The sequence below is a fragment of the Mycetomoellerius zeteki genome, unplaced genomic scaffold (assembly GCF_001594055.1).
Source record: "Mycetomoellerius zeteki isolate Tzet28-1 unplaced genomic scaffold, Tzet1.0 scaffold471, whole genome shotgun sequence".
Lineage (NCBI taxonomy): Eukaryota > Metazoa > Arthropoda > Insecta > Hymenoptera > Formicidae > Mycetomoellerius > Mycetomoellerius zeteki.
This window is the reverse complement of record NW_017257470.1, coordinates 20,853-36,249: the sequence shown is the minus strand read 5'-3', so window position 1 is coordinate 36,249 and position 15,397 is coordinate 20,853. Positions and strand designations below refer to the sequence as shown.

The following is a 15,397-nucleotide window of genomic DNA, read 5'->3' as shown; positions in this document are numbered from 1 at the left end:
TCAGACTAATTTGAACTCTGATAAAACTAAAAAATGTTGATATTTTTCTCAATAATGTAGAAAAAGTATTTGCTGATGTATAAATATTTAATGTTTTTTTTTTACAGAAATAACAATTTGTACTCAGTGAATTTATTTCCAATGTATCAGAGTAGAAATAATCTTTAGACTGTCAACAAATGATATACATTCGAAATTCAGTATTTAAAATCGTTTTATGACATCATAAATACAAGAACTGTTTTAAGATATCATAAATACAAGAACTGTTGCATCTTGTCGCGTATCATCAAGAAAGATATTTTTCTTGATAATGGATATTTGCTGCTGTACAAACGCAAAGTAACGTTCTCTGATAAAGATGATTTTAAGGTATATTCCATTTAACATTTGATAATAACAAGAATGAAATTGATGCTTACAAGCGTTGCGAATATTAAGTACAACGCATCCTTAATAAATAATTAATAGAATTTGTGAAAGAATATGAATCTAATAATGTTTATCTTATTTTAACTATAGACTATAATCCATTTGATGCTACATCTGATATTACATTTGATGCTACATTTAACGATACTTTAAAGCATTTTTTGATTGGTCAATTAGTAAAATTCTTTGTTCCGATTAATCAATCAAATATGAAGCATTTGTAACACTAAATGGATCGTACCCTGTAGATACTTGTCATATCCATAAATTGATTAGATTAAATTCTATTATATCGAAATATATATTAAATTATACATAATTCGTCCAAAGTTAGAGCAGTTTGAAACTCTACGAATTAATTTTGGAGAAAAACTTGATATGATTTAAAAGTATTTAACAAAGTATAATATATATTTTATTATAATGTCCTTGATTTTCGCGAGAAAGGAGACTTATCCAAGGGATTTTTTTTTTAATTTTTAGTATATTATTTTATTGAATATCATTTCAATCTCTGATTTATACCTCAGCAAATACGTTCGTACGTTAAAAAGACTTATATATTCCTTTTTATTCAATTATAATTCGTTTGTCGCGATCAAGGCTGAGTTCTTGAGAATAGTGTGTGCGTGCGAACATATTTTTTTATTTGAAGACATTAGGGAAGCTATTATGGAACTATTCGGAGTGGTTGCTGAAAATAGATTAGAATAGTTAATCTACTTTAGGCAATACTCAAAATTAGGAAATCTTTCGCGAACGGGAACTTCAAAGTATATCAGATTTCTTCACGTAATCTAACAGCCATTTATCTTTGTTGTTCATTAGATTTCGAAAAAGGTCCATGGTAATCTAAAGAGATAGACAGAAACTGTCGCGTTTTCCCAGCAACCGACATAGTTCTATAATAATCCATAATATTCCCAGAGGATAGGCTACAATGTATTTATTCTAGTTTAGCTGAATAACAGCAAACACAGTACTGTTTTGAACTGTAGATATAAGAATTCAAGTAGAAGTAAGTGATTGTTTGTGTACGAATATCACGTAAATAAATGTTAAAGCAATGCCTTTTTTATTCGCGTGTATCTTTCTTTTTAATTTACTTTGTCTTGGTATAATATATAATAGCGAATATAATAGCGTTGGACGCGCTAGTGCAAACTAATGCATATTAAAGCCATTATATACTGATTTAATTTGTGTAATATATATATATATAGTCAATGCAAATATTTAAAATTATAAAATATAGACAATCTTTATTTTAGACCGCGTAAGAACACAATCAACTAGTACCTAAGTAACCTAAACGGTCGAAGCTAGATCTTTAATGCTTAAAATAATTATAAAATATAAATTTTACTTAATAGCATAATAAAATATATTGGGAATTTCATAGTTTTTAATCCACATTTTTATATTTATATTAAATACACACTTTTTTAAGTTGTGTACGACGGCTTTAATGTGCACTAGTGCGCACTGAGTGCATATGTACAATCTAATTCGCTATAAATTTTTGATTAAACAATTCGACAAAGATATACAGGCTGAATTAGAATAGTTTAACCAGTATTTTATCTTCTGAGAAAATTATCGACCTCATACCTAATTATCGATTTATAGCGATCAGAATGGGTGGATACATCGTGCGAATTGTTGGGCGCACCGAAAAAAAGATGCATTTTTAATATTTTGTAACAATTTTCACAACTCAACGTCAAAGGCTGCAGCCTTACTACTACGGCCCATACAATAGTTTACGTTGTCTACACGTAAACGTAGAATATTATAATTTACGCGCGCACAACTCTGTGGTTTAAACTTAATTCAATTTGAGTTCAACTACTCTGATTCACCCTGTAGTATGTTGACATGACTTTTTTACCGACATTCGATCACGTTTACCATCTACATGTTTGGCTTACAGTTTCTCCTATTTATCGAAGAAGCGTTGCTGTACAATCGCAAACTTGATTAATAATAGGTTATTTTGTCACTGGAGAGACATATGAAATTTTTCTTTCATTATTACAAATAGATATTTGAATAATTGAAGCAAGAAACTGTGTAAATATAGAACCGAGTATTTTCAAGTATTATAGGCTTTAATATGACTTTATGAAAATAACAGAGATAAACTGAGATACAATGTTGTAATAACTATTATGTGATATCTTTATTCAGAATATTCCAAATAAAAATACAGCAGCATGAATATTCTTAAAAAAATAAATTACAAAAGTATTTGTCATTTGTCGTTTCGATCAGTAATTTTTAAAATATATAAAGGTTAAAAACTAGCTAATTACAGATTACGATTAAACGAGTTGTAATTTATAATTGACCAGTATTTAACTTTTGTCTCGAAAACTACTGCTCAGAATAGTAAATGGCAAATATATTTATAATTTATTTTTTCGAAAATTTTCTTACTGTAAAATATTTTGATATGTAAATTTCAGACAACCTCTCTTTCTCTCTCTCTCTCTATATATATATAAATTTTTTATATATTTTTCAATATATCTCTTAACAAATGCGTGGACAATTTGATAAGTCAGTGACTTCTTTTTTTCTAACGAAAATTCAACTTATTTTTTAATATAATCTCCTTTTAAAATATTTGTACGTACATATAACACACATATTCGTTTTAGTGTTACATATGCAAGTATGGATAACGAGCAATGCCCAAAGAAGTTGAAACTTGAAGAGGTTCCCACTGTGAATGAGGGAAAGGCACAGATATTGGTAACAAATGAAAAGGTGTTTTATAATCCAGTTCAAGAATTCAATAGGGATCTCAGTATAGCAGTACTAACGATATTTGCCAAGGACTATAACGAAGAAGTGCCGCAGAAAAACAAATTGGAGAAAGACGATAAAATCAGTATATCACATAATGTAGAAAACCAGAGGGGAATTACTATATTGGAAGCTTTATCTGCGACTGGTTTGCGTAGCATACGATATGCCAAGGAAGTGGAGGGTGTCCGGCAGATTATTGCAAATGACATTTCTGCGAAGGCAGTAGATAGTATCAGGCAGAATGTTTTACATAATGGAGTTGAAAATTTGGTAACTCCTTATCACGAGGACGCAACGCTGTTGATGTATCAACGCAGAAGAAATCGCTTCGACGCGGTTGATTTAGACCCCTACGGTTGTCCCTCGATGTACTTGGATGGTGCGGTGCAGTGTGTGTCCGATGGTGGCATACTTCTAGTTACCGCTACTGATGTGGCTATTCTGGCTGGCAATGTTCCAGAAACTTGTTACTACAAATATGGAGCAATATCCATAAAGTCGAAATCATGCCATGAGATAGCATTGAGAATATTACTACAATGCATCGCGTCCTATGCAGGACGTTATGGACGGTACATAGTACCATTATTGTCTATAAGCGTTGATTTTTATATAAGAGTGTTTGTCAAGGTCTTCACGAGTCATGACAAGTGCAAAGAGAATTCCAATAAGATAGGAATGCTCTATCAATGTAATGGATGCGAGAGTATGAATTTTCAACCATTAGTGGTAAGAAAGGCTGCCAAGAATTACAAATTACCAAGTGCACCCATAATAGATCAGTTATGTAAACATTGTCAACATAGGCAGCACATGGGAGGTCCAATATGGCTAGGTCCTTTACACGATCACGGATTCGTGTCGCGATTATTATGCAACTTGAATAACATGGAGTTGGGTACATCGAAAAGAATGGAGGGTGTCCTGACCGTGATACATGAAGAACTAGACATTCCTTTGTATTATAATCTAGATCGCTTGATGTCTATAGTTAGGTGTCATGTTCCACCAATGTTGATGTTCAGATCAGCATTATTAAATGCGGGATACAAGGTGTCATACTCACATGCAAGTAAAATTTCTATCAAAACGGATGCGCCAAATGATGTTATATGGGATATTGTGCGTGCCTGGGAAAAAAAACACCCTGTAAAACGGGAGAAATTGGCTGAGGATAGCCCAGCTACACGGATACTTAATGCATCGTCCACGATGGATATCTCGCTTGCTATGCATCCTCTTGCCAATCCAATTTCTCGGCAAAGGCATTTGTCTCGCTTTCAACAGAACCCTACTGCAAATTGGGGACCTGGCGTCCGTTCGAGAACTAGGGTTGATCTTGAAAATAAAGCGAATGATTCGAAAAAAGTGAGAAATCAAAATAAAAACAATAAAAAAAAATCAGCGATGGTGGAACAGCAGATAGTACAATAATGTGAACAAAGAGTATCCAGTTATTTATGCTCGATGTATTTTAATATCTTGAACAGTTATTCTGGGTTAATATACATTATGCTGATTCTACAATGAGTCGGTAGTCGATAGTCCTAAGTCTTATCGGTGAAGTTGACCAATAACCAACTTGTACAACTAACGCTGATTGGCTAACTTCATCAATTAAGACTAAGACTTTCGACTACAGACTCATTATAGAATCAGCATTAAAAAAAATAGAAAAATCACAACGAACAGCTTTTATAAAATTATTCATATATGTATTTACGCAATCAGGCAGGTGACAAATAATTTTTTGATAGAGATATGCGATGTCCTTGTATATTTATACGATACTGCATATTGTTATTTAAGATTGTAAGAAATTTTTGCATTGTTGCAAATACGTCTTATATAATAAAATATTTTTTTTATAAAATTGTTGTTTTTGTGCATTTTTATCATTATACTTTTATCATCATCACATTTATTGTAAAATCCAAATCTCGACAAGAACATTTAAAAAAGAAAAGATTATAAAAAAACGTCTTTTATTATTTAATAATAAGATTGAAAGACCGCTAATGTTAAACATAATAATTTTAAATTAAGAAGCGCCATAACGGTCAGAACGTTAAGGTGTTGAACTATTGTAAATTTTTTATTATTTAGCTCATTCGAAGTTGACTTTTCAAATAAAATATAAATATAGCTCTTGTGAGATGTATTAGACACATAACCCCGCTTAAAATTTCCGATAATATATAATCTGTCACTTACATAATTTGAGTTATTATGGAATGTAATTTTAATATTCTTCCAGATTGGATTATGTTAATATAGGGTTTCTCATTTTAAATAATATATTAAGATTTTTCGAAAACTATGGTAGATACAGAAAAATGTTTCAAACAAAAGTTGTATGGTTTGGAGAGGGACATAAGAAGATACCATTGATTTGACCTTGGGTGGTGTCGTTAAGATCAGGTCAAGGTCACATCGATTTTTTTAAATGGAACACCATATTTTTGATACCAGAATTTAATAGCTAGTATCAAGAGTTTTTCAAAACACTATAATAAAGTTATTTTTCATTAAGTACTTTTCGAGTTATAATTAAGGCTTGAAAGTTACAGTATCACCGTCATTAACATTACGCAAGGTATTCAATCGACGGTTAAAACCTCTTGAATGTTGTTCAGAATCATGTCCTGGATAACATTTGTCAAGATCAAAGCCATTGGAGATTATTCCTCTTATTTTCATTTTTGCACTAAGAATTCATTTTTACATAAAAATGAAAATAAGAGGTACAACCTCCAATGATTTTGATCTTGACAAATGTTATCCAGGATATAATCCTGAACAACATTCAAGAGGTTTTAGCTGTCCGATCGATTGGACATCTTGCGTAATGCTAATGCCGGCGGTACTGTAACTTTCAAGCCTTATAATTCGAAAAGTACTTAATGAAAAATAATTTTATTATAATGTTTTGAAAAACTCTCAAAGTAAGCTATAAGAATATGTAATAAAAAATGGGGAATTCCATTTAAAAAATGTTCCATCTTATGCTCTCCTCAAAGTTATAAAACTTTTGTTTGAAACATTTTTCCGTATCTACCATAGTTTTCGAGCAATCTTAATGCATTATTTAAAATGGGACACCCTGTATATGTATACCACGCTGGTATAAATACATACAGTAATATTAAGTAATATACATATATATGTCATTGATAACAGGCCGCTATATCCGTCTACTACCAAGAATAGAACTTTTATGTTATTGCTTGGTAAGATAAATCTTTAGTTTGTCGAAATATGGCAGCGCAGACTACAGTTTTGAACAACGGTGTAAAGATTCCCGTACTCGGGCTTGGTACTTGGCAGGCAGGCGTAAGTGTATACTATATATAGCAGTAAAATAAAACAGCAGGTTCTCTCAAAGAAATTTGATTTATATCCGTTTTTACCAATGTAAATTAATTCTTATGCTGGTTTAATCCACTTTTCATTATTTTGTAATTCAGAAAAAGATATATGAAGAGTTAAATCAAGATTAAAATTAATCTTATATATTCTTAAGACCCGGTTCTACAAATATAAAATTAATTTTAATCTTGATTCAATTTATTCTTCATTTTGTCTAAATCTAAGAATTAGAAAAAGATAAAAAATAAATTGAATCATGATTAAAATTAATTTTAAGGTCATACATGTACAACAATTTTAGTCGCAACCGTAATGTCTCAAGCAAATCGACCAATCACAATCAAAATTACGATCTCATGTTTTAAAACGCTCGACTGTGATTGGCTGATTTGCTTACGGCCTTACGATTACAATTAAAATTTTTGTACATGTGATGACTTTTACATTTATTGAATCGGATATAAATTTCATAGAGTGGTTTTATATCTCTTAGTATGTTAAAGTAATCGCAATCACTTCAAAAGAGAGGAATGTCACTTTAATTTAAGTGAATGTGGACACTCATAAGATAGAAATGAATTTTTCACTCAAATTTTTAGAGCATATGTGTAGCTCATATGTGTAGCTATATATGACGTTGCTCTCCGTGCAATGTCACATAACAGGCTTAATTTTCGGTTTTTGTTACACTTGCATTTTATTCATTTTGACTGATCATTCACTTGCTCTTAGAGTTTTACCAAGTACATTGTAGAAACGAGCGTTTAGATTGGTCATACTGACATCATTGGGTGTGTAATGAAAAAGATCAGATGGTATCTTTCTTTCAATGTCAGTGATAACGCAAAGTTCGTGATCATGTACTAATGAAACTGCGATGCACACGTAAACAATTTGATTATCTAAACAGCTTGCTGAACCAACTCTTGTAATTGATAACTACCAGGGTTGAGTAAGTTAACTTTTTTTTTTTTAACTAAGTTAAGTTAAAGTTAACAGCCTTGAAAATTTAACTTCATTAAAATAAAAGTTAATCCATAATGAAATTAATTAAATTAAAAGTTAAGTTAATAAAAAAAGTAATTGAAAAGTTAAAAGATAAATTTGCTTCGAACGAACAACCAAAAAAAAAAAAGAAAAAGAAATAGTTTGACATAATTTTTCGTATTTTTCCTTTTTCACAGCATATTTATTAAAGAATCTGGTTATTTTTGTTCACAAGTAATGATTATACAATATAAAATTACTAAATTATATACTCATTATCCTCTCGCATTGTGTCTGAGGATTAACTTAAAAGAAATCAAATTAAAAGTTAATAGTTACCGCGCGCGATAAAATGTAACTAAATTAAGTTAAAAAGTTAAGAGTCTAAAATGTAACTAAGTTAAAATTAATTAACTTTTTAACTTAACTTTTATCTTTTTAATTTAGCACTACCCAACCCTGATAACTACTATAAAAAAATTAAGAAATTGTGATGATTTCAATATAGCTTTATCTTTTATGAATTAATATAATATTTTCATTAGGCTAGTTTCAGATGCTTTCTTTCTATCTGCCAAGATAAAGAAATTTCTAAATACATAGCATCGTCTGAAATTTTATAATTTAATTAATTTAATTTTGTTTTAGGATGATCCAAAGATTGTCGAACAAGCCGTGCACGATGCTATCGATGCTGGATATCGACATTTCGATTGTGCTTACATTTATCAGAATGAAAAGGAAATTGGCAAAGTCCTACGTGAGAAGATCGCGAAAGGGATCGTGAAGAGAGAAGATCTCTTCATTACTACTAAGGTACATTCACGTTATCCCTTTGTCTGAATATTCCGATATATTAATAAAATTGATCGTTTTTATTCAGTTGTGGAACACATTCCATAAACGAGACAACGTGGTACCGGCTTGCCGAAGATCTGTAGAGAATTTTGGACTCGGTTACGTTGATCTCTACCTGATACACTGGCCCATATCTTATGCGGTAAATTTAATGGACATTTTAGAGTATATAAGCTGTTAGTATCTAGATGATAACGTGTCTGTCTTGTTGCTGGCATGTTGCTTGCTAAGTATATGTTGCTACGAGAATTGCAGCAACTGAGTCCTCATTTATTGATGCCTTCATGATATGACAACTTTAAGAAGCAACTTGCCAGCAATTTACTGACAACTGTAAAATCGTCATCATCAAAATTCGTACTTATTATCATTGGCATAATAATATGCACCCAGACAATATTACGTCCAAAAAATGCGGATATAAGACATCTTGAAGATACTTAAAGATTGCTTTAAGACATCATATTATAAGACGTCTTAAAGCAACCTTTAAGATGTCTTTGAGACGTCTTATGTCCGCATTTTGGACACGATGTTGTCTGGGCAGCATCACACAATGCTGTTATATTGCCGACAATGCAATAAAGTGACATTGATGCAGCTATCTTGCCGTTAAACTGCTGGTAATATATATATATATATATATACATATACATTGTTGCCTGCATGTTGCTACAATGTCGGTATATTCGAAATCGTTGAAGACAAATTACGGCAAATTGACAGCATCATAAGTAATCACAGATTTGTGTAAGTTTGCTGATCGAGACACGCTTTGCTATCTGGGTAATAGATTAGAAATCAGGGACGAGTTGTAAACAAGTCAATGTCTCATAAGCAACGATGAGTCTGCAATTTTAAATTGTTGAAGTGATTGCGTGAAGATAAATTGTATAAGAATTTCATTTTTTGTACAATTTATTTTCATGCAATCACTTCAACAATTTAAAACTTAGATTACATCATGACTGACCAATCACATAGTATATTGTTATTTTCCTTGCCACCCTCCCAATAAGTAGCACAACAGCGCTTACAAAGCGCTAAAAAAGCGATTATATGCGCTTTTTAGCGCTTTGTTAACTCTTTGTAAGCGCTACGTGCTACTTGGGCTTCTGATTGGTTAAAATATTGTGATGTAACGATCTAATATGATTTATTCTGGATGTAAGTTTCTTAAGATTTATGACTCATAATTCTAAGTTATCACTAGTATGATATAATTGAAAAATGGCTTATTGTAAAAAAAACCCACATACAACATTTTAACGCTATGACTTTTTTAAGAAGGTGTTACGCGATTGTAGTCATTAGATAAAAATCGATAATATCATACCGTTATTGATGTACAATACGTCTATAATATGAAAGATAAGAATAAAGGCTAATTTTCAGTGTGCCTTTTACTATTTCTTGCTTTTTAGTACTTTTTTCTCTTATATTTTTGTCTTTTATTCTGTTTCATTGTTTTTTGCATCCGAGGTAAAAGTTGTTGATTTTGAAAGACAAGAAATACATGACAAGAAATACGATTGTCGATAAAAATGTAGCGAAGAGAAAAAAGAGAAAAAAAGGTAAGAAGTAAAAAGCAAGAAACAGAAAGCAAACATTTTAGATTAGCTTTAAATATCGTGCAATGCGAAAATTATATTATAAACGAGTTTCGCATTATGGTAAAAATTAAAATCGTGAGCATTATCGTTCCTGCTTATGCTGCGATTATTTTAGGAAAATGCCGACGGAATAATACCGGTTGACGAAAACGGCGATCCGATGTTTGGACACGAGGATTTCCTTGACACGTGGTGCGGTATGGAGGAGTGCATGAAATTGGGTTTAACGAGGAGTATTGGCCTCAGCAATTTTAATTCCGAGCAGATCGACCGCGTGTTATCGATTGCCCAAATAAAGCCGGTAATGAATCAGGTGGAATGCCATCCGAATTTGAATCAGAGAAAATTGAGAGACTTTTGTGCGAGTCGTGACATAGCTGTCACAGCTTATAGTCCGTTTGGTTCGCCTAATTGGCCTTGGGCTAAACCTGGCGATCTGAAAGTTGTCCTTCATGCACCTGAAATTGTAAATATTGGCGCTAAATACGGCAAAACTCCCGCACAAGTTATTCTGAGATATTTGGTAAGATGTGCTATTGTTAATTAATGCTGCACGTGGCTACTGGGTGTCTCTTTAATGAAGTTTAATGATATAATATAATCCTTGACCAATTTAGAGATGATCTTTTCGTTACGGAAATATTGAGACATTAATTATTTATTTTTTATTTATAAGCAATTAGAAAAGAAGGAATTAAATTCGCAAATTTTAGAAAACCAAATGGATATCAAGATGACGTTCTCCAATTATTTTCAAATGAAATGTTATTTAAAGAAAATCTTAATTAGAAACATAGGAGTTAAAAATATGTATGATGCAAAAAATTGGAAAGTTGCAATGATAAATGATTTTTGATAAGGAAAAATTGATTTCTCAAATTGGTCAAAGAAAACTTGTCATTAAAGGGGTACCCATTGATTTTAAGACACTTTATAGATTGAATAATTCAACAATAATTTTTTACGAACAGGTTGATATTGATACTATACCAATCCCAAAATCCAGTTCAAAGAAGCGTATCGAACAGAATATTAACATTTTTAATTTTAAGTTAACTCCGGAAGAAATTGCCACAATTGACAAATTTGATTGTGGCGGACGTATAGTGCAGTTTGAACAGTATACTTAATTATTTTTTAAAAAAATGTCATTATAGTATATTTTGAACATTTAAATAATTTTCTATTTTTTCAGATATAAAACACACAAGGATTATCCTTTCCACTTGGAATTTTAACTGAAAGCGTCTAACTGGCAAATGTGTTTTAAAAGGCTCCTAGACAATCAATATTATTGCACAATATTTGATCATCTGGAAGCTGTGTAGAGTCTCCAAACTGTTGTTTTAAATTATTTAGGTAGGGGTCTCAATATAATACTATATAAAATAATTGTACAATATTATTATAATATATAATATATTGAACATCTATAAGAGCCTCTTTAAATTTTTGATGCAATCTAATCACCGAATCTATGATTGTACAATATCGGCTTATGCAGAATAAATCCTAAGTTGCATACACAACCGAATACTTTTTATTATTATATTATATAAACGCAAGATATAATATATCGCGAATAGCATATCATAGTATCGTAAAGTATTTTTTCAATATTGTAGCATTATTTATAATCTAGAGTTAAATATTACATGTCTCGCAATTCGTTGAAGATCTAAGAAAATAAGAGATACCATTATCGCTCTTTGCTGTACGAGATTATAAACGTGACTCTTCTCTTTCGCTTATAATCGATTAAAAATGAAAGGAATGGGTGAAACTGTAAATCGAATTATGTAATAATATCCGTCTAATAAATAGCACGAATGAATCAGCAGAAAATCATTGCGACGTATGTACATAAAACGCGTGAAATCATAGATGAGAGTGTAGAAATTAATATTGTACTGGTAAGGTACGTGGAACTTTTCATGTGTTGTGTTATACGTGCGTGAAACGAATTTTCTGATTTCTAGATAGCTCAAAATACATTTTCGTAATAATTATCGCGATTTTAGAAAAAATGAATTTATTACAGAGAGAGATACGTTTTGTAAATTCGTGGAAATTGTATTATATACTATAATCTTATAATTAATAATTAAAGAAATTATTAAATTATATAAATATTATCTAATTTAAAAAATGTAATAAGATGTGTTTCTCAGCTTTAAATTCGAGCAATATTCGCGGTTATCTATTCAATATAATGCTTAAACATACATAATGGCCCGTATTCAAAACGCGCTTATGACGATGTTAACGCGCTTATAACGATGTTAGCGCGCTAACATACTATACTTTACGTCATGCATATTATAGAGTGTTTCAGAGATAAAAGCGCGTTCTGAATACGGGCCATAATATATATTTGCATCGATTTTTTTCGTCAATGTAGTTCATATCTCTCTGTCTCTCTGTTTCTCTCTCTTTCTCTCTATTCCTTTCTTTTATCCCTCCTATTACATAAAGCTATTACTATACATATACTTATATATATATCTGACAAGGCTGCGTTCGAAAATACTACCCAAATGCCGATCCAAATATCATTTTATCTTTGTTGTGCACCGAATCTTAAATAAGGATAAAATAATACTTGAACTACTCAGAGGTACTCTGGTAGTGTTTTCGAACGCAGCCACCAAGGGACCAAGGCGCAGTCGTGTGTCTGTGTTCTTACATGTATGCGTACAGTTTATTTTGATTCGACGATCTTACTGGTGAGCCTGATCAGCCGGTCAGCCTGGTGGGAGCTCGTGAGGTGTGGTGACATTCGAGAGATATATAGTAGAGAATTACCTTATTCATTGTTAGTCTTTTATTTCCGGATAATAATTCTCGCACCGCAACACGCAGTATTGTGTGCCTATCGATATTGTGAGTTGTGTTAAACGATAACTTATCCAAAGTGTTTCATAATAGTCAAGGACTCGGTTGTACTGTTGCTTTGACGGCCTTTCATACACTTCCTGTTGCATACATCTATCTATCTGCAGTCGGCGATAACAATGGCTGGTATTCCGACAATCACATTTTCGAATGGATACAAAATGCCGATGTTGGGCCTCGGAACTTATAACGTACGTATTTTATAACATGCGACAAAAGTAGAATTATGTGTACGAATTACATCATTATCATGAGATTGTATTATTTTACGCGCATTTTATTTGAGCTTCAAATATATTGCAGCATCAACATCAAAATGGAAATCGAGCAATCATTCTTATCGCATATATTCCACAATGATCACTAATCCTATTTATTTTATAATACGACAATTTTTATTTAATATTTTTACTAGGAATTTTATTTTTGTTTGCCAAAACTACTTCACTCAAATTGAGGGTTGCGATCATGATGGAAAGGATAACATGGGCCGTGTTCCAAATTTGCTGCCAACACTGAAAATGCGATAGTTTACGTGCACTATAGATTTTTAGTACAGGCAGTCAATTTTAGAACATAGCCATGGTAGCCCGTATTCAGAACGCGCTTACAATGGGCGAGTTCAATTTAGCAAAGTGGCTAGATCTGTTCGCCAAGCAATTAAACATGATTGGTTGGATCCACTGGTAAGAATCAATCATGCTCATTCGCTCGGCAAACAGATCTAGCCGCTTTGCCGACTTGAACTCTCTCAATGATGTTATCGCGTTAACTTACTATATTTTACGTCACGCATATTATAGAATTTTAGAGATAAAAACTTTTATCCATAAAAGCGTGTTCTGAATACGGGCCGCTGTGTGCAGTTGGACAGTCTCTTTCTAAATCTTTACCCTCTCCGTCTATGGACTAGAACCTATAATCAGAGTCGCCAACTTGACACGTGATCCGAATCACTCGTGATTGGCTCAGGGCGCATGGGGCTTAGAAAATGTTAGAATGACAGTGATACAAGCTACGACTTTTATCTTCCTATAGGCCTGTTCTTTTTGCCTGAACTTTTGCATCAGTTCATCTTCCTCTTCTTTCCTCCTGGAGAGAAAAGGAAGAAAGATGAACTGGTGGAAAAGTTCAGCCAAAAAGAACAGGCCTATTGATTGGCTGTGTTCAGCAGAGAAAACCTTGAGCAAAAAAAGGGGTAAATGTTAAGAAGACCCCTCTCACCTTAAATTTTGATAAAAATATACTCAATCGATGCGTTTTTGCATGAGACGAAAGAATCTGGCAGAAAAAAGTATTGCTCTGCCTCGCGAACGAGATATTAGCTGCTTTCCTTTTACACACAAGTGAAACTGAGTCCGAAGTGAGCTGAGTATTTCAAACTCAGATAATGACATCATCGTTCAGTATAAAAAGGAACGCGCTGAAATGAGAAATTCTCACTAACCTCAAATTAAATAATAAAAGGTATAATCAAAGGTTAGGCTCGTATTCTAAATAATCACCAATTATTTATTAAAAATTACAATTCTTTTATCAATTTATTCTTGCTTTTTTGATGAAAAAGTTATCGAATATATATAGGTTTATAACCTCACTTTGAAGTGAGTTTACGAGACTCACGAAAGCACACGGTCTCGATCTTGTGCAGATTATGGGGAAAAACTTAGTTGAATCTCACTTGTTAGAATGCAAAAGGAACGCGCATTCAACTGAATGAGTTATGACGTCCCATGTTTCGCGTTTTACACTTGGTAGCCCTTGCACATTATTGACGTGGAGTAAAAGTAGGCGTGGTTTGGCCGAACTGCACATACTATGGGCTGCGTTCAGGAATTACGCCCAGATAACTCTAAGCTATAGGTTACGTTGCATATATTATAGCAAAAATGTACCCTAGAGTTATCTAGACATAATTCCCGAACGCAGCCATGTAATTCTTCCACCATGGTTGAGATTCGCCCCCCCCCCCCACACCGTTCTCTTTTTTTAGGACGTTCAGGGACGTGCGGGAGGGATTTCCTTGGTGGAAAAATGTCGCTGAAATTATTCCACGTTTTGGAACACTTCAACAAAATTTCAGTTTAATTTTCAGACAAATTTCAACAAGAATTTAAGAGAAATTCGGTTGGATATCAGTGATTTTTCAGTATGTTAGCTGAAAAATTCACTTTCAGTGAAGTTTCAGCAAATTTTCAGCAATTTCGCTGAAATGTTCCAATACGTGGAATAATTTCAGCGAAACTTTTTCACCAGGGTTTCCAAAAGCGTCCGGATAATTATGAACATCCGGGGTTTTAGAGAATTTTCTAAATTTTTTACTTTGATTTCTTTTCCATGTTATTCTGTATTACTCTTGATTTACGATAGTAATCCTTAAGCCAGGGGCAGATCCAGACATTTGTCAAGGGGGGGGGGGGGGATTGACC

General features: G+C 32.5%; 2 protein-coding genes across 3 annotated transcripts in view; both read left to right on the top strand.

The window, feature by feature from the left end:
• The first annotated feature begins 2,363 nt into the window (after window positions 1-2,363).
• Window positions 2,364-4,964, top strand: LOC108727199 (tRNA methyltransferase 1). 2 transcript variants are annotated; one of them, XM_018455202.1, is made up of 2 exons: window positions 2,364-2,581; window positions 3,096-4,964. In XM_018455202.1, the coding sequence occupies exon 2, from the start codon at window positions 3,112-3,114 to the stop codon at window positions 4,678-4,680; it is 1,569 nt and encodes a 522-aa protein (XP_018310704.1). In that variant the 5' UTR covers window positions 2,364-2,581; window positions 3,096-3,111; the 3' UTR covers window positions 4,681-4,964. The 2 variants fall into 2 exon arrangements, with proteins under 2 accessions (XP_018310704.1, XP_018310705.1); XM_018455203.1 differs by having other exon boundaries at window positions 2,497-2,505.
• Window positions 4,965-6,474: 1,510 nt separating this feature from the next.
• The window catches only part of LOC108727154 (uncharacterized), a 12,151-nt gene continuing 3,228 nt past the window's right edge, over window positions 6,475-15,397 (top strand). Inside the window, exons 1-6 of the mRNA XM_018455137.1 lie at window positions 6,475-6,579; window positions 8,251-8,418; window positions 8,486-8,602; window positions 10,189-10,596; window positions 11,045-11,193; window positions 13,030-13,159. Of these exons, the coding sequence (XP_018310639.1) occupies window positions 6,505-6,579; window positions 8,251-8,418; window positions 8,486-8,602; window positions 10,189-10,596; window positions 11,045-11,193; window positions 13,030-13,159 (1,047 nt within the window). The 5' untranslated portion in view covers window positions 6,475-6,504. The remainder of the gene's footprint in view (window positions 6,580-8,250; window positions 8,419-8,485; window positions 8,603-10,188; window positions 10,597-11,044; window positions 11,194-13,029; window positions 13,160-15,397) is intronic.

Coding starts and splice junctions, on each gene's coding strand:
- LOC108727199 (XM_018455202.1), top strand. CDS start 3,112: ATGGATAACGAGCAATGCCCAAAGAAGTTGAAACTTGAAGAGGTTCCC.